Source organism: Dipodomys ordii, unplaced genomic scaffold (assembly GCF_000151885.1).
Source record: "Dipodomys ordii isolate 6190 unplaced genomic scaffold, Dord_2.0 Scaffold20, whole genome shotgun sequence".
Classification (NCBI taxonomy): Eukaryota; Metazoa; Chordata; class Mammalia; order Rodentia; family Heteromyidae; genus Dipodomys; species Dipodomys ordii.
This window is the reverse complement of record NW_012267236.1, coordinates 14,112,354-14,135,829: the sequence shown is the minus strand read 5'-3', so window position 1 is coordinate 14,135,829 and position 23,476 is coordinate 14,112,354. Positions and strand designations below refer to the sequence as shown.

Sequence of the window (23,476 nt, the reverse complement as noted above, 5' to 3'; positions counted from 1 at the left end):
GTTCCTGCCAAGTTTCAGCATGCCAATTTCCCATCCCTTCCCTTTAAAAACTATGTATGTGCCTAGCACCAAAGCTTTATGCCCATAACCCGTCACTCAAGAGGCTGCTCTAAGGCAGCCTGGGCAGAAAAGTCCAGGAGACTATTTCCAAAATAACCAGCAAAAAGCAAAGCTAGAGACCTGGCTCAAGCAAACTATACTCCTCATGCTGCTTGTCAGCTCTTGCACTTATCCACGATTCATCAGACAGGTCTATCTGCTTCCTATTATGACCAGTGGTGTATTACAATTTGTTCTTCAGGAACTTATTACCTAAGCAATCAAAACATAAAAGCACAGCTTGCTATACTAATCATGAAATGTTCTATAAAGCCATCAATGAGAAATTTCTGGCTTATAATTCAACTATCTTCACCTTAAGTAATAGCTACAGAATAGTTAGCTACAGAAATGCTTCCAGGGCTGGGAAGGTGGCTCAGTGGTAAAGCGCTTGCCTTGCATGTATGAGGCCCTGGGTTCGATTCCTCGGCACCACATAAGCAGAAAAAAAAAAAAAAGCCAGAAGCGGTGCTGTGGTTCAAGTTGTAGAGCGCTAGCCTTGAGCTGAAGAGCTGAAGGACAGCGCCCAGGTCCAGAGTTCAGGCCCATGACCGGAACACCCCCCCCCCCGAAAAAAAAGAAAGAAATGCTTCCAAAATCAAGTCTAGCACTGCAGTCTCAAATGAATCCTCAGTTAACTAGAATGTTATGTACCACCTGATGGTTGAGCGAAGAACAGCAATTCCATTCTAGTGGAAGCTGGGGAGTGTTGTGCCCACCTGCAATTCCAGCATTTGGGAGTCCCAAGGCAGAGGATCACGAGACCTTGTTTCAAAAAAGAAGAAGAAGAAGAAAAAAAGGGTTCTAGCTGGGCTCTGGTGGCTCACACCTGTAATCTTAAGTACTCAGGAGGCTGAGATCTGAGAATTGCAGTTCAAAGCCAGCCTGGGTAAGAAAGTCTGTGAGACTCATTTCCAATTAAACCAAGAAAATCAGAAGTGGCAATGTGTCTCAAAGTGATAGCATGCTAGACTTGAGCAAAGGAGCTCAGACAGTGTCTAGGCCCTGGAGTTCATGATCAACAACAAAAAAAGTTCTAATGGAACTAAAAAACTGCTACTACCTCATGACACCTTGTACAGTTCAGGGTGGAGATCTGGTGGAAAACTAACTGTGCCATCTGTCATATGTGCGTATTTTACAATAAACACTTTAAGTTTCTGCTGACAGCCTCGTGACTGACCTGGACCCTCCAGGTTTATGTAAGTGCACCTGGAGGCTCACAGGAGGGTGCCACTTCTCATAACGTATCTCTGCCTTCAGAGATGTTCAACTACATACTGTTATGGCAATTCTAAGGCTTTATCTACAAAAAAAAAAGAGGGGGGGTAAGAGTTAAAAAATAATGACAACAGTAAATATTTAAGAGATTTATTAAAGCATCTTATCACAAAAATGGAAACATACAAATTAAAAACATGCAACCACTATCTCCTAGGTCAAAGTGTTATTTTTCCTACTTCTATAGCTGTAACTTCAGATCTTATACCCAACTCACTCATCCTGAACACTGAACTCACTCCTGGAATTACCCAGGGTGGAAAATAACCAAAACACAAACCATTCTATAAAGAAAGTGCGAAATTTATAAAAAGAATCTATGTGTAGAATGCCTCCCCCCCCCCATTAAAGGCGTACAATGGCACTTTGCTCCTGCTTAACCTAGATTGTCTTCAGAAAGTATTAAAATGTAATAGATTTAACAAAAAACAAAGACTTTTAATAAATGTCCAAAAGCTCCTTAGTGTTTGAAAATAAAATGCTGAAACAAAAAGACAATGTATTTCATATCAAACATGTATTGCAGCATTCTGTAAAATAAACAAGACAAGAAGCTGGTATAGGGTTTATTGATAAAGGCAGAACATCCTCAGGCAGGTAAGTAAGGAGGCGGTGGTTCTTTCTCAGGCATCTTCACAGCCATTTCATAGGTTGGCAAAACATACTAGAAAGAGAAAAATAGTTCCATCAGACTTCATTCTCTTTTAAAATCCTTTCTAGACTAATTCTGCTTTAGAAATGCAGGCAGGAGAATACAAGCCTACAGGGAAGAGCTGAAGGATGTTTAAATACTCTAGAACATTGCATGTGAGATGTCTGACCTAAGGTTGCTAGAGATGGCTGGAAAGCAGGCAGAATTCTCCCTTTAAACTAACCTGGTTGCTAGAATTTCTCAACATGCAGTACCTACTCTTCCCAATCCCTCATTCCAGTGAGTGTCAATCACACCACAGCAGTCGAATGCCGGTACGGGAGGGAGTGCATGTGTAAGCATGTGTGTTAAGGCACTCAACGGAATCGCTACATAAGAAGCCACAAAGAGGTGACTAGACCCCGAGTTTAATCATAAGCCAGTTGTAGTCAGAGGACATGAACAGTTATAGCTTCTAGGTTAATGGACATACTTTTGTAAGGTAGTGCATTCTAACCTAGGAAATTCCAAGTGTGACAAGGTGACCCTACATAAACCACATATATTCTATGTGCTCAAAACTTGAGGAGACAGGAGAGGTAGGCCTTTCTACCTCTAACCGACTCAGAGTCCTCTTCTCCAAGATGAATCAGCTCACCCTTTGGTGAATACAGATGTTATTTGAAAGCAATACCAGTTTCAGTCAATGCTACCCTGCCATCTTTAGAATCCTAGAAGCTATATGAGCCTAACACAATTATTTCCTATCTTATTCCCCACACACTCCAACACAGCACCCAGCACTTGTGGGGAGCATGAATGAAGACATCTAACAGCCAAGTTGGGTGCACTAGTACAGAGACTGTCTAGCCCTGAGTACCCAAGATTCCCATCGTAAAATACCGAATGCTGGTGACTGAAGCTACTCAGGCCCCAAACCATAGTTATGGCCCAGAACAGAAGATCAAACCACATTCTTCTTTTAGATCAACAATGGCCAGCAACATTTCCATGTAGTAAACGGTGGTTAACCTGTGGAGGTGCTTCAAAGGCAGGATATACAGCAATCTCCGGCACATTTCTGTTGTTGATATATTTATAGCAATTCCAAACACAGTTGATCAGATAAGCCTGAAATGGTAAAGACAAACTTCAACCACCTGCTCTAAGATGCAGACAGATTTCCAACACTTCCCCACATATTTTCTGTGGAGAAAGGACCTGATACTTGGGACCTAACAAAGGTCAGAACCTTTCCCTACTGGCTCTCATTTAAATGTCAAGTTTTCCAAAGAAGAAAAGTTGATGCTTCAATCAGTCTGTCTACTAGTATGCCACAGAGGAAATTCTGGGGTTCTGAATGTAGGGAATGGTAGCAGATTTGCAACACAAATCATGAACTATTTTTGAAATCATAAGCAAGTTCTTTATACTTAGGAAAGATCTTGACACTTCCTACTCCCTGGAAACAATAGACCCCTGGAAGTAACACTTCCACTGACCCCCACCTCCAACTGATACTCCATCCACTGTGCCGAGGAGTGGGGAAGGCCATGACTAAGTATTGTTTTACCAGTGCCTCTAAAGTTTAGTACACAACTTACCTTAAAAATGATAAACACCACAAAGAATGCCAGAACAATGAACAGAAGGCAGCTGGAGTCCAATGCCAGGAGGTCGTCTTTGTAGGGAAAATCAGGCTGTTGTTAAAAATAAAAGCTGTTACACTTTGTGAAAACATAGACAGCATTTCAAGAATACAAATACAAGACTCTGGAAGTCTGAAGTGCTTTGTACAACTATTTGAGGAGAATAACACAAGGGAAATAAAAAATTCATAAAAATTCCTAAGCTGTTCATAACAGGATTTAACTCTGTACTTTTAAGCTACATTATCTGAAGCCCATAAACACTTAAAATATACTTGTTTAAATATCTAGAATACTCCAATAAAGTCCAAATCGAGCTAGTTTTCTCTTTATTTTTTCACTATTTCGTATCTTTTGGAGGTTGACAGAACACAGTCTCCCATGTGGGATTACAGATTTGTTCCTGATCAGTAAATAAGAAGGTGCTGAGAGCTACCTAATTTCCATGTGCAATGGAGTCCCACATAAAATTTTTTTTTTCTAAAAAGTTACTGTTGTCTCAACTCTCCATCACATGGGCAAAAATGCAGGATTTTACTGGTTAAAAACCCAAGCAAGATTATATGCTTCGCTGAAGACACTAAGAAGGACTGACTGCATTCATTTAAACCCTTATTCCGTTCTGACTCTGGGCAACACATCAGGACTTACTGCTGGCTGCAGAAGCACATTCTAGTCTCACAGGGGACAAGAAGACAGGGCTATTCCTATAAAAGCAACTTCACTTTGATACTCTTTTCTATAAAGCATGTTTTTTTTTGGGGGGGGTGAGGGGAATGGAATGATTACTAGGCTTTGAACTCATTCTCCAGCTTTTTTGGCTTGGTTGCTGATGGTGCTCTACCACTTGAGCCAATGCTTCTACAAAGTTCTTCTGTTTAAAGCATGTGTCTGTGTTCAGTGGAAATGTCAACACAAAGACTCCAGTAATAACATTTTCATATACTGAGTACAAGCCACACGAGAATTTCTATGCTGAGGACTTTTTTCAGAAGGTGGGAAGGCACAACTAGGGATGCTATAGCCGGAGATGACAACGTTTACATAGCTTGTGACCACAGATGACAGGCAACAAACCCAGGCCCCCACTACCAGAACCCCTCCCAGGCCAGCCTCAGCCCATCTCACACCTTCGCCACTTCTTCACATCCTCACCCTCTGGCTGCCAGGCACCAGAGCCTGCCCTCAGCTCCGACTTTCCCCCACCCCTGCCCATTCCTCCTCTGCCTCGCCTCTAGGACTCACATTTCTCTAGAGCCTTTTCTTCAGCACTTTCTTGCCTGATTCTTCTTAAAGCCCCAACGAAATGTTAAATCTCACTTCCCAGCTCAGGCCTCATATCCAAGTGACATTCACTCACAGAGCTGCCTAGTATAGTAACTTAATGGTTAATTTTCTTACTTTTTCACTAGACAGTAAGCTCCAATGAAGTTTCCCTAAAATCTAGCTGAGTGTCCTGCACATAAGAAGCAACGAAAATTCTGGATGAATGAAAGATACATTTGGTGATGTGCAAAAATGGACTGGACAGCACACCTGCAAGTGGAGAGAAAAAGTTCTAAAAGCATTTTGGAAACAAACTGAAGAGTACCCTATTTCGGGTGAGAGTGGCTGGAGATGCAACGGTGAAATCCTCCCCCCTCCTCCTGAATAACTAGTGTAAGTTAATGAGTGAGAGGGACCGATAGAGAGGTGTTAGGACATAGCCATGTGCACACAAAGAGAAGATCATCTGAAAGGCAAAGAGAAGCCAGTTTGCCAGTTTTGAGCCTGGACCTCCAGCTTCCACAACTGAGAGGAAGTGAATTCTGGTTATTTGTGACCTCTGTGTAGGACTTTATGACAACCCAAGCAAAGTAATATGCTCATTCTATGTTTTACTTCCCTTCTTACCACGTAGCATTTTTCTAATAAAATTAACAGTTGACTTTAAAAACAAAAATACCCTCTTTTCCAGCATTCATCTATCTCAATGCCATACTTCCCTCCAAAACTCATCCACAAAGCCCCACTTGACCACCTGAGCCCAGTATCCTTTCACTGTGGCTAAGACAGCTCCCCTCTGGTTTTTGCAGACATCATGTATTGAGTCCTCAGATACATGGCTTGCTCCCGGAGAAGAAGGAAGTTATCTTTACCTTGTATCCACAACACGCACAGATGGTGACTAGTACAGAGCTGAATGGACTCTTGGACATTTGCTACAGATTATTATTAGGTAACAGCACACCCATCATTTCATGAGGGCCAAATAAAGGCAAGTGAGTCTATTGTTAGTAAAGTGAAAATCAAAAGTAGAGTTACATTTCTTTGCTGTCCATTTTTAACAAGTTTTAATACCGGAATGTCCACATGGTATGGTAAGAAGATATTCTATTTTCATTTTAAAAGGGTTAGTAGCTACTTTAAAATACTTTAAAAAGCAAATGGGGTAGCTAAGAAATAGTACCTAAGGTTTACCCAGGACTTCAATAAAAATTATTTTATTTAAAATTAAGCTGAAGTTGGGTGCTGGTGGCTCAAGCCTGTAATCTTAGCTACTCAGGCTGAGACCTGAGGACTGCAGCTCAAAGCCAGCCAGGGCAGGAAAACGCACGGAACGCTTATCTTCTATAAACACCAGAAAACAGGAAGTAGAGCTGTGGAACAAAGTGACAGAGCACTAGCCTTGAGTTAAAGAGCTCAGGGAGAGTGCCCAGGTCCTGAGTTCAATCCTACCCACCAACACCCCCACCCTTAAAAAAAGTAAGCTTAATTAGTGCACACACTTACAAGCTGATCCAGGTATTCTTTGATTCTTGGTAAGTAAGTCAGAGAACTGATGGCAACCAGGCAACTGAGAACAAAGTCAAAGAGCCGATAACAAAAGAATGGAATGAGCCACCCCACTTGATACTGTAGAAGAAAATAACACAGTTATTACGTATGATATCACTACCGCACAACAAACTTTAAAAGGTAAAAATAAGACATACTTACAGAAATTGCTCCATATACCAGCATTGAACTGATTATAAACATAAGAACTGAGACGGCAAAAAGAACACAGGCATTATCTAAGAAAGAAACAAAAATCAAATTAAGCTACTCATATAACAACAACAACAAAAATCAAAACTCTTCATGACAAAACAATGTTTTAAAGATAGCTTACAACATTTAAGGTAAATTTCAAAATTGGCCAGAAGGAAATAGAATCCATCTCAGCATTATAAAATAAATCTTGCTGAATGCAGGTGGCTCATGTCTGTAATCCTAGCTACTCAGGAGGCTGAGATATGAGGATCACATATGAAGCCAACCCAAGCAGGAAAGTCCACGAGACTCTTATCTCCAATTAACCACCAGAAAACCGAAGTGGCATAGTGGCTCAAAGTGGTAGAACACTAGCCTTGAGTGAAAAAACTTAGGGACAGCACCGAGGCCCTGAGTCCAAACACCAAGCTGACAAAAATAAACAAATAAATAACAAAATAAATCTTGAAAAATTCATAGAAAGCTTCTATTTGTTAAAACTTTGGTATTAATTCACTGACATTTGTTGTGGATGGCACATGAACCATATATTTTGCTAGGTAAAGCAAATGTGCCCTTCTCTAAGTCCAAGAAAATGAAGATGGCTAAATAGGTAATTACAATACAACATGGCAAGTGCTTCAGCAGAAGGAAAAAAATATTTCAATTGGACAATCAAAAAATAGCAACAAAAAACCTCCAACAACCTACAAAGTTGACATTGAAAGATGGGAAGCATTTAACTAGAAGAAAAATTAAACACAGAAAACCTCAATAAGATACAACCTGAAATGCAAAGTTCTCCATTAATTACCTCTTCCCCATCCCAGTCTCCCCAACATTTAACCTCACCGCTTCCTTCTATTTGGTCTGTTTTCTACTCACAGGTCTATGCTCTTCCTTGTTTCTCAACTCCTCCTTGGTTGTTCCAACTCTGCACTAACCCATGCTTACTAATTTTTTTTTTCCAAAACATTCAAATAATCTCCAACATTACTAAACCACACTTGACTTACTGAGTTTCTTGGCACAATAGTTAGCTCTGTGACTCCGTGACCTGATATATATTCACACCAATGGATAATATATGTATAGCTCACCACTGAGTAGTAGTTAGCATTAAACTCTGTAATAGCTCTCTATTTTTCCTACAGCATGCAGGCTACCTACATGTTATGATTTTTTTTTTTTGGCCAGTCGTGGGGCCTGAACTCTGGACCTGGGCACTGTCCCTCAGCTCTTCAACTCAAGGCTAGCACTCTACCACTTGGGCCACAGCCCCACTTCTGGCTTTTTCTGTTTATGTGGTGCTGAGGAATCAAACCCAGGGCCTTATGCATACAAGGCAAGCACTCTACCACTGAGTTACCTTCCCAGCCCCAAATGTTACAAATTTTAAAGTACTCCCCTGCTACAGGATACAAAACATCACGGACAAGAATTCATATATACATACATATATATACATATATCCGTATACATACATACATATATACAAAGGATATATGTATATATATATGTGTATATATATAATATAAAAACAATATAAAATTAAATAGAATAGGTACCACCAAACTGGAAAGCCAAATTTCTAATTTAAAAGAATCAGCTTTTGGGCTGGGAAGGTGGCTCAGTGGTAGAGTGCTTGCCTTCCATGCATGAGATACTGGTTCGATTCATCAGTACCACATAAACAAACAGAAAAAGCAGGAAGTGGTGATGTGGCTCAAGTGATAGAGTGCTAGCCTTAAGCTGAAGAGCTGAGGGACAGCCGCAAGCCCAGAGTTCATGCCCCAGGACTGACAAAAAAAAAATCAGCTTTTAAGATTTGATTATGGGCCAAGTGCCAATAGCTACTCAGGAGGCTGAGAGCTGAGAATGTAGTTTAAGGTCAGCCTGGAAAATAAAGTCCATGAGACTCTCATCTCCAATTAAATACCAAAAAAAGCCAAAAGTGGAACTGCGACTCAACTGGGAAAGCACTAACCTTGAGCAAAAAGGCAGGGCTTGCCCTAAACTTAAGCACAAGACCTGCATTGAGTGTGTGGACACAAATGCACATCACACAAAAGATTCAATTATGGGGAATGATATGCTTATTTTAGTATGTGAGGTTTTTATTTTGTTTTGGTTTGTTTGGGTTGTTTTTTTTTTTTTTTTTGCCAGTTCTGGGGCTTGAACTCAGGGCCTGGGCACTGTCCCTGAGCTTTTTGCACAAGGCTAGCACTTGAGCCACAGCACCATGTTCTGCTTTTTCTGTGTTTCAGAGGAATTAAACCCAGGGCTTCATGCATGCTAGGCAAGCACTCTACCACTGAGCCATATTTCCAGCCCTATCTGAGTTTTAAATAAATGAAATTCAAGATCTTTTATTAGAACAACGAAAAAAGGGTGGGGAGTTGGTAACTAGAGAAGTGAGAAACTATATGCCTAGAATACTCTATCTCCAATTAACCAGCAAAATGCCATGCTAAAGGTATTACTCAAATGGTAGAGTCCCAGCTGTTGAGCAAGAAAGACAAACCAGAAATGAGACCTTAAGTGGGACTAGTGGGGAGTAAGTATAAAAGTGTGTGGGGGTATGTGTGTATGTATGTATAGCCTCATTATAGCCTTGAGCTCAAACCCCAGTACCACTAAATAATTAATTCACTCTTCTCTACATCTCAGTTTTAGGAAAACCACACATGACTAAGACTTTCTGGCATTAACCAATTAATTAAAATTGTACAGTGTACAGTTAAAAATGTGCAACCAAAAAGTAGCTCGAGCCCAGTTGTGGCTCAATCCTATAAGCCTACCTACCTCAGGAGGCTGCAATCCAAGGATTGTCATTCGAAGCTAGCCTAGGCAATAAAGTCCATGAAATTCTTATCTCTAATTAACTACCAAATTGCTGGAAATGACACTGTAGTTCAAAGTGGTAGAGCATTCACTAACCTTGAGCACAAAAGCTCAGGACCAAGGACCAGGGCATGTGCATGCATACACACACAAGTTGCCCGGCATGATAGCACATGCTTACAATTGCAGCACTCAGGAGGCTGAAAAGTCAGGCATGGTATTACATGCCTATCATCTCAGCTATGCAGGAAGTGAAAACAGGAACACTGAAGCCCAGTGCTGGCCTAGACAAGGTCCCAAGTTCAAATTCTCGAAGTATTAAAAAAGAAAACATCCCAATCGTGGGAACTATATTAGTTGTTTCATGTTGAACATGTGGTGACATATGATAAGCTAAAAATTCATCTCCGTGCCTGAAAAATGAAGTTAGCCCTGCAGATCATAAATTATTAGATCGACAACCAAATAAAAAGACACAAACCATGAATGGGTCACAAATAATAAAGTTCATAATAAAAACTAATGAAAAGCCAGGTACTGGTGGCTCACTCCTGTAAACCTAGCTACTCAGGAAGCTGAGATCTGAGGATCCCAATTCAAGCCAGCCCAGGCAGAAAAGTCCATGAGACTCTTATCTCCAATTAACCACCAGAAAACCAAAGTGGCTCTGTGGCTCAAAGCTGTAGAGTGTTAGCTTTGGGCAAAAGAATTCAGGGGCAGTGCCCAAACCCCAGCCCCATGACTGACAATTAAATAAGTAGGTAGGTAAATAAATAAATAATAAATAAATAGAAGCATGCTAATAAAGTCCAAAATCCTGAGACTTAAAATCCTACATATACAGAGAGAGAGAGAGAGAGAACAAGGAACATTTTTCTGATGTGAAACTAAAAAATTAAATGTGCAGAACTTGTCTGCATGGTAATGTCTGAGGTCTAATTTCCTGTTTATTATATTCCATAACTTGAATTCTGTAACAGTCACTAGTATTTTTTGTGCCTGTATTTTAAAGAAAGGTAAATAGCAATTAAAAATTACTGCATGTAATTACTGCTACTTTCTATCCCAGTGTCATCTCTCCATACAAACAGAACTATATACAGAATTTGACCCTGAATGAGAGATCTCATCAAATACATAAACATTCTGTATTTTCTACTTGACTCCATGGGGAAATCTCCCATCCTAAATAAACTTGCCAGCTAGCCCTCAAAGTCTTATATTACAATCATTTTATCTCCCCCTTACTGTGCTCTCAAGTCAAGGCACATAATTATACATTCCACAAGAATCTAGTAGTCTATTAAATCCTGTGGCTAGAAATGGCCTACTGTAATTTTAATTGTATGCCTTTGAAAAAAATCACTCATATACTTTCCTGTTTCAACAAGTAGTTTAAATAATCTAATGTTAATCTTATTATTCAATTTACTTATTTAACCTTTTGAAGTATAATGTCAGCATATCAATACTTTGCCAACTAAGTATATTTCTAAATTATATTGGTAAAACCAGTGGGGATTTTTTTTCCAACTTAAAACTTACCAGCCATTCGCTCAGATGAATAGTAATTACCGATGACTTCATACTGAATGTTGACAGCTGGCATGGAGTTGGGATGAGTCACCTCCACAGTCAGCAAAATTGCCATCAACAGGTTTACCACCTGTGAAGAGTAACATCAATTACATTTTATTGATTACAATCAGGAAACAGCCTTCAGAAAACCTCTAGATGGTCCCATATTTAAAGTGTTTTACTTAAAAAGTAATAAGGACAATCTGAGATTAGTTTAAAAGGGCATAGAAGAATCACCAGTGGCTAGCTATTCTAGAGACTGAGATCTGGGAATCATGGACCAAAGCTAGCCCAGGCAGAAAAAACCACGAGACTCTCATCTCCAGTTAACCAACAAAAAGCCTGAAGTGAAGCTCTGATGTTCAGAGGCATATATTTACTCACATACACAATCTCAGAATCTGTGTTTCATATAGCTAATACATTTATCCTGAAGCCTGACACATCATCTCCACCTCCCCCGCCAAAGCTAGACTTAAAAGCTTAAAAGAAACTTTTGACTAGGTCACTTAACTTTCACTACTGGTCTTAAATGTGCTCCTTAAGTGCTTCTCTAATACCTTAAGGCAGCTTCTAAATACTGTCTTGTCTAGAATAAACAACTCAGATCCTTAACTCACTCTTCTATCTGTGCAATGTTTTCCAGCTGACTCACCATTTCCCTATTGCATTCCCCCTTACATAAGCTCCAAAACGATAGATACAAGATGAACTAAGATCAGCATAGTCCAAAACAACAGGGATTTGAGTTTACCCATTCTAGAATGCAAATTTCAATTAACACAATTTAAACTGTATTGACATATTTTTAATGTACTGATGTACATTCTTTTGAGTGTTAAATGAACATTAATTTCCTAAAAAATGTGTATGTACACACACAAGTACTGGTATGGACTGAGAGCCTAGCTATTCTTGTTTGGCTTTTTTGTTCAAGGTGGTCCCCTATCACTTGAGCCACACCTTCACTTCGGGCTTTTTGCTAGTTAACCAGAGTTAAGTCTGCCTGGGCTGGCTTCAAGCTGGAATTCGCGGATCTCAGCCTCCTGAGTAGCTAGGATTACAGGTATGAGTCAGCAGCACCCAGCAGCAGTCTTTTTAAATACTAAAAAAGGTGCTAAACTACCATCTGTAACCAGAACACAATTTGATTGAGAGGCCCCAAGCATAGCCCTCAATGCATTTGTGATCAAATTTCATCTTCTTGCCCATCAAGATTTTCCAGATCTGAGGGTTCTAGGTGTGTCTCAAGTATAGAGCTAAAAAAAAAAAATGTGGGCTGGGAAGGTGGCTCAGTGGTAGAGCGCTTGCCTTGCATGCATGAGGCCCTGGGTTCGATTCCTCAGCACCACATAAGCAAACAGAAAAAAGCTGGAAGTGACACCGTGGCTCAAGTGGTAGAGCGCTGGCCTTGAAGAGCTGAAGAGCTGAGGGACAGCGCCCAGGCCCAGAGTTCAGGCCCCACGACCCGACCCACAAAAAAAAAAAAAAATGTGTCTAGATCTGGATTCTGATATTCTATAGGTTGATTCACTCAGCTTTCTGCAAGTAAAAATGTGATCAGCATGTAATAATTTAGTATTATCATCTATAACCTAATAATTAGTATTATCTCCTAAAGAGCTGAAGAAGACAAAGTTGCCTCCTCCCCATTTTTAGCAAAATCTATTATTTTATCTACTTTAAACATTTTGTTGAAATCCATTTGGTGAATCTTCCTGTAAATCCCATCTTAAGATTAATTATGCCAACAATAGTTAGTGAAACCCTGTGGCATCCCAGGAGGCACCATCATTTTTACATGCTGAGAAACAGTTTTCTTAATGATTAATGATTCAAAACAGGAATCCCACCTAGAGGCTAGAAATATGGCTTAGTGGTAGAGTGCTTGCCTAGCATGCATGAAGCCCTAGGTTCGATTCCTCAGTACCATATAAGCAGAAAGGGCTAGGAAGTTGGCTTATTGGTAGAGTGCTTAGCCTTGCATGCATGAGGCCCTGGGTTCGATTCCTCAGCACCACATAAGCAGAAAAAGCTGGAAGTGGGGCTGTGGCTCAAGTGGTAGAGCACTAGCCTTGAGCTGTTGAGCTGAGGGACATAGTCAAGGCCAGAGTTCAGCTCCCATGACAAAAAAAAAAGAACTCCAACCATATAAACAGAAAGCTGGAAGTGGTGCTGTAGCTCAAGTGGTAGGGTGAGCTCAAGTGGTAGCCCTGAGCAAAAGAAGCTCAGGGACAGTGCCCAGGCCCTGAGTGCAAGCTCCAGAATGGGAAAGAAAAAACAAACAAACCAACTTCACCTAGGACTAGAGTTTAGCATTGCCTTACTAAAGTCCACAAAATCTCCCTCCTCCTGCACATTAGATACGCTGAACAGTTACAAGAACAGTATCAGCAGTATTTCCAATAAACCCTATTATATAATTCTTTCCCATGTCCACCCTGAATGACATTTCACAAATGTTCTATAAGCAAGCAGGCCAAGTTCCATCTTTAGGTTAAATGACAGTGTCTGTCCAATGGATATCAGCTTGAAATCAATTCAGCAAACTCCTTTGCTAAACTTTATAAACCAAAAGTGTCACCGTTAAAAGGCTTTTTTTTTTTTGCACAATACAGACTTTTTTTTGGTGGTCCTGTACAGTTTCAACTGGGCCTCACACTTACTAGACAGGCATTCTACCCGCAGAAAAATATTCAAGCATACAAACCAAATTACTAAATGAAGAAAATGATGCCAAACTGTAGGAGCTTTAAATATAAAAACATTCTCAGCAAACATAGAACAAACACAGATACAAATTCATCCACAACTATTAGCAACACTTTATTGTGTGTTCTGATTTTTATAAGTATAAAAAAAATCGACATCCTCACAAGCATGTCTGGGTTTTTTTGGTCATATGTGTGTGTGTGTGTGTGTGTGTGTATAATATACATATTATATATATTACACATATTATATATATATATATAGCCATTCTAACTGGAGTGATATTTCACTTTTTGATTTCACATTTTTGTATGTGTTTTTGTACTGAGTTCCTCATATATTCTAAACATTAATCCTAAGTCACATAGTTTGCAAGTATATTCTCCCATTCTGTGCTTGATTTCACTCTGTTGAAGCGTCTTAGTTTGAAATAACCATTTGTCTTTTTCTTTTGTTGCCCATGTCTATATTATTGCCCACAAAAATCCTTGCACAAACCAATGCCAGAATGCTTTTTCCTGTATTGTCATCTAGTAGTCTTGTTGTTTCTGGTTTTACATATATCTTTAATCTATTTTAAGTTGGTTCTTTTATATGTTGACAGAAAAGAGACTTAGTGTCATTTTTCTACATGCAATTATCTACTTTTCCTACCACCATTTGCTGAATAGAGTATGCTTGCCCAAAACTGTACTCAGGGGCACTTCTGTTAAAAATCATTTGGCTGTGTATGGGTATATTTCTAGGTTCTCTATGCTGTCCCATTGGTCTATGTACCTTTTTACCTTTTTCTTTTTTTTGTACCAGTCCTCGGGCTTGAGCTCAGGGCTTGGGAACTACCTCTAAGTTTCTTTTGCTTAAGGTCTACTACTTGAACCACAACTTGTTTGGATAGTTTATTGGAGATAAGTGTTTCATGAACTTTTCTGCCTGGGCTATCTTGGAACTGTGATCCTCAGATCTGACTCCTGAGTAGCTAGGATTACAGTCATGACCCCGGTATTATGCGTCTATTTTTATATCAGTACTATGCCTTTTTGGTTGCTATACTTTTGTAGTATATTTCAAAGCTGAGTGTTGTTTTTCTTCTTTTGCTTAAGATTACTTTGGCTGGTTGTAGTCTTGCTCCATTCAAATTTCAGGATTTTTCCCCCTATTTCAGTGAAGGATGACACTGGTATAACAGAAATTACATTGCTACATCACTTTAAGTAGCACAGCCATCTTAACATTTTAATTCTAAGACTTTTATGAGTAAAAACAAATTTCCATTTACTTGTTTTTTTCAATTTCTTTCATTAATTAATGGTTCAGTTTTCACTGTAGAGGTTCCTGATTAGATTTACTCCCAGATTTTATTTTACAGTAATTATAAATGGTGTTGCTTTCCTATTTTCTTTTCCAGGTATTTACTTTTCAGTTAGCAATATATAATAAAAATGCTAGTAACTTCTGTTAACTTAGTTTCATATCCTGAAGTCTTCTACTCAATTTATTCATTCTAAGAGTTTCCCTGGAAGTCTTTAGGGCTTTTTATGTATTTGACTGTGTCATCTGCAAATAAGGATCTCTTGACTTCCTTTCTGGTCTGGGAGGGCTCTTCATCTATTCATCTTGCTCCAATGCTCTGTAGCATTCCAGTACTCATGGAATAGAAGTGTGAAAACCACACTGGGTTCCTGATCTTAAAGGAAAAGTTATCCAGTATGTATACTATTAGCTGTGGGTTTGGCATAGATAGCTGTTACTGTGTTGGGTATTTTTCTCCAAACATGTAATTTATTAAGCAATTTTTATGTGAAAGGAGATTAAAATTCATGTTTTTTTCTGCATCTACTAAGGTGGTCATACAGGTTTTGTTCCTAATTCTGGTGATATTCATTTGCATGTTTCATCTGTAGGATGAATCCTATTTGATCATGATGAATTATCTGTTTTGAATGTACTGTTGAATTCAGTTTGCTAGTGTTTTCTCCTTTTGGTGCTGATCCTGGGACTTGAACTCAAGGCCTGGCACTGTCCCCGAGCTTTGTTGCTAAAAGCTAGAACTCTATCATTTGAGCCACAGCTCTACTTCCAGATTTTTTGGTGCTTAATTGCAACTACAGTGTCCGGATTTTCTTGCCCAGGCTGGCTTCAAACCATGCAGATCTCAGCCTCCTGACTAGTTAGGATTACAGACATGAGCCACCAGTGCCTAGAATTTTGCATCTACATTCACCAGGGATATCGGCCAATAATTTGTCTGTCACCAGACAAGAATCAAGGTGATACTGATCTCCACTTCAACTTGTTGAAGTAATTTGAAAAGACTTGATATTAGCTGTTCTTTAAATGTTTTGGAGAATTCACGCAGGCTTTGTTGAGAAACTATTATGCATTTAATTTAGTTACTTATTGGTTTGTTCGGGTTTTCTCTATCTTCATGATTCACCATTAATAGGTTTTATGTATTCAAGATTTACGCATTTCTATTACATTTTCAAATTGATCAACATACATTTGTTTGTAATAGTTTCTTACAATTCCTTATGTTTCCGTGGCATGAATTGTACTGTTTCCTTCTTTATGATTTGCATCTTTTTCACTATTTACTTAATTATTATTATAAACGTTATGAACAGAGGGATTACAACTACATAAATCAGGTGTTGAGTACAGTTCCTTTTGTACGTGTCCTCTGTTCCTTTACTCTCTCCCAGTCCCTCCCTCCTATTTCCACCCATGAGTTGTAGAGTTCACTTTCACCAGTGTCCAGTGAGCTCCAATACTGCACTGTCATCCCCTTTTTCCCTTGAGTTCTGTACCTTCCTCTCCCACCCTCCCAAAGATTACATGTGAACCCACCATACATTAAAAAGAGAATCTTCAAAAGATAAATATTAAAGAGAGTTCTCGTTTCTATACCTTGGAGTTAATTTCAATGTGTGTGTGTGTGTGTGTGTGTGTGTGTGTGTGTGTGTGTATATATATATAATCTTATAGAAATATAGAGGTACATAGGCATTGCTTCTTTGTGTCTTTCTTAAAAGTATCCTCTTTTGCGTTCACTGTGAGTCTTTCTTCTTTGTCAAGCTAGGACTTTGCCAATTTTATGTTTTGAAAATACTGATACTTCATTCTGCTAATCTCTTGAAATTTTTGACCCCCACCCCAACTTTTCTTTTTTTGGCCAGTTGGGGGCTTGAACACTGGGGCCTGGGCTCTGTCCCTAGGCTTTTTGGCTCAAGGCTAGCACTCCACCCCTTTGAGCCACAGCACCACTTCCAGTTTTCTGGTGGTTAACTGGAAATGAGTTTCATGGACTTTCCTGCCCAGGCTGGCTTTGAACTGCAATCCTCAGATCTCAGCCTCCTGAGCAGCTAGGATTACAGGTGTGAGCCACCAGCATCCAGCTTGTCCCTTTTTTATTTCTGCTCTGATCTGTTTCTTCCCTGCTAATGGTTTAGTATTTTCTTGTTTTCCTAGGTCCCTGAGATGTATTATTATTTGAGAGCTTTCTACTTTTTTTGCTGGGGGGGCAGTTTTGGGGCTTGACTCTTGGGCCTGGGTGCTGTCCCTCAACTCTTCAGCTCAAAGCAGGCACTCTACCACCTGAACCACAGCACCACTTCCAGTTTTCTGGTGGTTAATTGGAGATAACACTCTTGTGGGCTTTCCTGCCTGGGCTGGCTTTGAACTGTAATCCTCAGATCTCAGTCTCCTTGGTAGCTAGGATTACAGGCATGAGCCAGCAAGCGCCTGGCAGCTTTCTACTCTGTAGACATTTACTGTTGTGAGCTTTCCTCTTGGTACCACTCTTGTAGTGTTCTGCAGATTTTCATTTGTTTCAAGAAATTTTTAAGTTCATTTTTGAAGTCTTCTTGGCCTCATCAGTCCTTGTATTAAGAGAAGATTGTTTAATATCCATCTGCTTACAAGCTTTCCTAAAACTTTCTCCTAATACTGATTTCTTGTTTGGCTGCATGTGGAGAGAAAAGTTACTTGCTACAATTACAGTTTTTGTTGAGACTAGATTTGTGGCTTATCGTGGAGAATGGGGGACTTAAAAATTTTTCCCACAGCATTATTTCGTCTCAACCCAGTTATCTGCTAAGACTTCAATTAAAGGAGTGTTTGGGGGCTGGGAAGGTGGCTCAGTGGTAGAGCGCTTGCCTTGCATTCCAGAGGCCCTGGGTTCGATTCCTCAGCACCACATAAACAAAAAGAAAAAAGCCGGAAGTGGCGCTGTGGCTCAAGTGGTAGAGCGCTGGCCTTGAGCTGAAGAGCTGAGGGACAGCGCCCAGGCCCAGAGTTCAGGCCCCACGACCGGACCCAAAAACAAAACAAAAAAAAAAGGAGTGTTTGTTTTCAAGGCCTCACAATTAAGGATTTCATAGGCTGAAAACTCCCACAGGGTTCTAAGCAAAGAACTACTGTTATAAAGAGCAAACTGATGGGGCTGGGAAGGTGGCTCAGTGGTAGAGCGCTTGCCTTGCATGCCAGAGGCCCTGGGTTCGATTCCTCAGCACCACATAAGCAAAAAGAAAAAAAGCCGGAAGTGGCGCTGTGGCTCAGGTGGTAGAGTGCTAGCCTTGAGCTGAAGAGCTGAGGGACAGCGCCCAGGCCCAGAGTTCAGGTCCCATGACCGGACCAAAAAAAAAAAAAAAAAAAGACCAAACTGATTACCTTTAGAAGAATTAAATGTACACAGAGAATTTTTGTTGTTTACTACTATATATAGTTACAACCAAGCTGTCCCTAGTAATCTGAGGGGACAATGCATCCCTCTAATATCTAAAAATTATCTCAAATGATCTAATCAGTAAGTTAACTCCTACACACATTTTAGAGAGTTAAGACATCACCCACCACCTTCCAGGGGCACTTTTTTAGTTTGTGGTGGTTGGGATTGAACCCAGGGACTCATGCATGCTAAGGCAAGTACTCTACCACTGGAGCTACTCCCCTAATCCTGGAGAACATCTCACATGGAGAGAAAAATAAAAGATACACTAATTAAGCTCCTTAATAATTAAAGTTTTAAAAAACTGAATTGGGGGAGAAGAGCACTTGGAGAAGAAATAGCATACACAAAGGCAGTGAAGTGTTTGAAGAAAGATACTAACTGGCTGGAGGGGCATACTGCTTGAGGACATGTCTTCACTTCTCTCTCAACAACCTGACATTTGACTCCTGAAAGGGGAGACATGCATTAAAAATTAGTTATATATGACATCTTTCCAAGACCTACAATTATTACAAATGTTTCTCATGTATTCCTGAGTCACACCATTAGTTATACAGAAAAATACCTCTGGCAGTAGCCTTTTAATCCTACCCTTAGTCATTCAATAAACATTTGAGCCTACATCTCATAAGAAACTTGGTTAAAATAATCCAGCTTCAAATTCCTTAATAATGACAGAAAACAATTTTAGGAATGCAAGAATTTAAATGCATTCATTTTGGAATTTCATATTACTTAACCAGGTATTAAGCTAGGCAGGTTTCTTTCAAATCTAAAATGACAAATGCTAACTTCAGGGCTGGTAACTCTGGCACACAGAATTGGTACTGGCTTCTCTATGCTCTTCCTGCAAGGACTATTCAATACCAAATACTCATCAGTATACAGTGTTACAACTGCCTTAAGACAAGACCAAGAAAAGAGGTATTAGAAAGCAGAGACACTATATCAGATAGTGTCTGAGCCCAGAAGAGGGAGGGTTGAATTTCCAAGTTCTAAACAGCACCTAAAGTTTCCTGGTCAACACAAGCTGGAAGTGCCATACATATTCCCCCACAGACAGTAAGTACTGACTCACTCAGAATGAAGGAACAGCAAACCAGGACAAGGAAGTTAGGGAGGGAACCATGACACAGTTAATCAGGAGGGAAGTGACATTCTACCTCACCTCCATCAAGTCTTTATTTAGAGGTACTATATTTTGGGCTCTTACATCTCACGTCTCTGCATCTAGCAAAAATTATCTTTCCATTGTATGTACTGAAGCTTACAGTTTTTAGTCACCAGCAATGCTGCAATAAATAAAAACAGTTGCTTTCCCAGTCCTTAATTTGTAAGGGTAAGTTGCATTTTCTTGTCTGTGCTCCAAATACTTTGTAATGCTACAAAATATCTTAAGGGCCAATGCCACCCATATCTAGGTCTACCATGTAGCAAGTTAACAGGAATACAATGATAAACAGTACACCCAGTCTTTGTGATTTATCCCTTTTATATGACTACCATAGCCTTTTACATTGAAAATGGTCAGTAAACAGCTTAATTGATTTAAGTCGATTGATTTAAGCTATTTACAATGTTATACAAACTCAAAGTCTTGCCAGGTAAAAACAACTATGGCATCTTTTAAATTGTGAAGTTAAGGTAAGGAAGAGAAACGTTTTTCACAACAACAGCTTCTTTAGGGAACAGACTTAAAATTCCTCACTCCTTGTTTTTTTAAGGGAAAAAACGCCCTTACTCAAATTTTTCTCACTGCACTTTGGGTTTCCTGTTTATAAGTCCCTCTTTATCCTCTTATTAAAGCAGACAGCATTTAAAAAAAAAATCTGCCTGGCAAAGACTGGAAAGAAGTTGAGCCAACTGCATTTGAATAGCTGAAGTTGGGATGGTGGCTATTTTCTTCTTGAGAAATTAGAAACCCTTTGTGAGTGGAGGGAAAGATCTGAGAAGAAACAGGAAAATTAAGTTTACAGGCAAGAGTCCCAGGCTGGCAGACTCTTGTTTTCTCAGCTAGAGAAGGGAAGGTCATTTTGTAGAAGGAAGCTGGAGTTGAATAAGGCGTGAGGATCCTAAAGATACGAACTAATCATTGAGGGGAATGGAAGGCAGAGCTAAGGACAAACAAAAGAAATTAAAGACTCAATCCTATAGCTAAATGGAAAGGAAATAAAAAGAAAGCAATTGAATGTCATTTATTCTACATCCAGTATTACAAATCAGTTAAAACACAGAGCAAGGGAGAGCTTAAGGGAAAAGTGATAGTTATACAGTAATAGCATGACTTTCTAAGCACAAACGTATGGAAACATGACAATAACCTCAGTACAAACTAATAAAACTGCACGTTCAAGTTTTGTGGCTTTTCTTTCCTAATGTACATTAACAAAGCAAGGCTGTAAAAACAAGGGTGTTCAGGAATAATGTGGAGATCTGATGGTCCTGACACACTGCCTGACTGAAGATTTTCATCTGTTTTTGTCCAAATAGTTACTAACGAGTTGAAGATCCTGGATGGGGAAGTAGAAGTACAAAGAAAGTCAAAATGCGGGGGGGGGGGCGGGGCGGGGGGGGGAGCCTGGGATAAATCTCCCCCTTCATCTGCTGTTCACAGAACTGCCAGGACCTCCACAGCTATCAGTTAAGCTTCCTTCCTCATCCCACACCGGCCACATCACCGCCATTAGCCAAACTTGGTCAAAGTTTCAGAGAAGTCGCAATAATCTAAAACCGTCTAACAGAACAACATTTTTAGAAGGCACACGTAAAACAGTTTCCATGTGAAGGGATCCTAGGGATTGTAGTAAGAAATCACAAATGGGTGAAGTACTGAACCATGATCGGCAGCCATCCTCAAGGTTCTCATAGAATCGCGCGGATCTGGAAACCCCAGAATCTCCAGCTTATGTGGCGGGAACAGAGTAGACTCTCCCTGAACGTCTCTTACAAATCCGGTCAGGGAAACGGGGACGGGGGCAGGGGTGGCCCCGGGGATCCTGGCAGAAGGCCCCGCCAAGGCAATCTTTTATCTTTGTTCTCGAATCATCAGAGGCTGTAGTTCTGGAACCCCTCAGCACTCAAGGCAGAATCCTCCTGGACACACACACACACACACACACACACACACACACACACACACACACACGAGACTACAGCTGGAGTCTTCGGCTTCACACACACACACACACGACTACAGCTGGAGTCTTCGGCTTCCCCCCCAGGCCAGACACACACACACACGACTACAGCTGGAGTCTTCGGCTCCCCACACACACACACACGACTACAGCTGGAGTCTTCGGCTCCCCCCCCCCCAGGCCAGACAACGCCGGCCCGCTCTCGGCTGTCCCATTAGGGAGCGCTGGGTGGGAGGGGGCGAGGGGCGCCGTTCGCATCGCAGGGCACAAAGAGCCCAAACTGCGGAACTCCCGGAACTCCCCCCAAACCCGGCACCCCTCCGCCCCGAACGCCGCGTCTCTCCACACTCGCTCTTTCTTCTCCGGTTTTCCAGGCAGAACTACCTCCCTCGATCCAACCCCACCCCGCGACTCCCCGACAACTTCTCTTAACAAACTCCCAGGCTTCGTTCGGGGCTAAAACATGGACAAACTAAAAGCTAAAAGAAGAGCCTCAACTTCCACGTCCCCGCCGCTCCCAGCCCCACCCCAACCCACCCAACCCTTACTAGGATGGACGCCCCCCATCTCCCACACATGCGCACTGGCTCCCCCCGCCCCACAAACCCAGCGCCTCGAGGTCTCGCGCGTGCGCACTGGCGTGGCCGGGCGCCAAGGCCTACCAGCTCTCCCGTGCGGCCCCCCCCCACTTACCATGTACCAAGTTCCCAGGATGATGGTCCCGGTGCGGACATGGCAACAACCGCAGCACCGGGTGCTGTAGAACCGGTCGCTGCGGCTCCGCTTGAAAGTCATGGACACCATGACTTCTTCTTAGCCAGTCCCCCTAACAAAAGCTTTCTGCCCAGAGGTTGATCCCAGACAGCTCGGTCGCCCTCTCCAAGGCCAAACGACGCGTCTTCAAAACCGCCCTCGGCCAGGGCCCCGCCAGCTCCTTCGCGCCTGCGCAGTGAATTCTCGCGGGACCTCGATTTATCGGCTCTCCTGCCTTCTACCGCTCCTCGTAAACCAATAGGGAGAGGGAAGCCGGATGAATCCAGGTCTTGATTGGAAGAAAATGAGAGATTGACAGATCCTCTCGTCCAATCAAAAGTGCAATTCGCCTCAGTGTTGTTCGGCTCCAGAGGGTAAGCGTCGGCTGGTAGACTTTGGGTAGTTCAAGTTGGGGAGAACCTGGGTGTTCTTCATCCCCGAGATGAGACAGGCAAGAGGCATTTAATAGGAGAAAGGAGAAACGAGAGGGAGTGGCTAGCAGAGAGCGAGCGAGGAGAGCTTTCTGGGCTTAGTCCTTGCCACGTTGTAAGACCGCATTGCTCACGTGACCTTCAGGCGTAGATCCATTGTTGGGCTGATTGTGGTGCCTGCAGGACGGGGCGTGGTCTACTGAGAGGGGCGTGGCCACGAGCTGTCCGCCCCGCTCCGGAGCAAATCCAGGCTCCCTGGAGGATTAGGGCTTACTTTTTGGTCCACCCGCCTCTCTCTCTGAAGTCTGTTGGGGGGGAGGGGGGAAGGAGGGAGGGGAAAAGAAAGGGGGAAAAAATCCTGTTCAGCTCTGCCAAAGGAGAAAGGATTAAAGAAATCGGAAGCAAGATAAAGGGTAGGTTTTTTGTTTTTTGTGTTTTTACCCAGACTAGGGAGTTTTGAAGAACGTGTGAAAACCTGTGTCATTAAAACCAGCCAGCCTTACACACCCTTCTGTATAGCCTTGAGAGCTCTCCACCTTTCTTTGGGGTGTTCTATCCATCTCTGTAAGGCTTGTTCACTGGACTTCGTATTCAATCTTACCCCTCCAGAAAGCTCT

The 23,476-nt window shown here is 41.3% G+C and overlaps 1 protein-coding gene across 1 annotated transcript; it reads right to left on the bottom strand.

Annotated features, from left to right (window-relative positions):
- Positions 1 to 1,454: 1,454 nt before the first annotated feature.
- Positions 1,455 to 22,630, bottom strand: Laptm4a (lysosomal protein transmembrane 4 alpha). The gene is made up of 7 exons (XM_013013729.1): positions 22,369 to 22,630; positions 11,065 to 11,185; positions 6,640 to 6,716; positions 6,433 to 6,555; positions 3,616 to 3,711; positions 3,044 to 3,142; positions 1,455 to 2,044 (listed from the first exon to the last, which is right to left on the bottom strand). Exons 1-7 carry the CDS (start codon positions 22,477 to 22,479, stop codon positions 1,970 to 1,972), a joined length of 702 nt encoding a protein of 233 aa, XP_012869183.1. The 5' UTR covers positions 22,480 to 22,630; the 3' UTR covers positions 1,455 to 1,969.
- Between the last annotated feature and the right edge of the window lie 846 nt (positions 22,631 to 23,476).

Excerpts from the sequence above, each read along its gene's own strand:
- Laptm4a (XM_013013729.1), bottom strand. The coding sequence starts at position 22,479 with ATGGTGTCCATGACTTTCAAGCGGAGCCGCAGCGACCGGTTCTACAGC. Across the intron at positions 6,717-11,064 it reads TTCATCTGAGCGAATGGCTG|ATAATGCCTGTGTTCTTTTT; the intron begins GTAAGTTTTAAG and ends TTTCTTTCTTAG. Across the intron at positions 3,712-6,432 it reads AAGAATACCTGGATCAGCTT|CCTGATTTTCCCTACAAAGA; the intron begins GTAAGTGTGTGC and ends TTTTAACAACAG.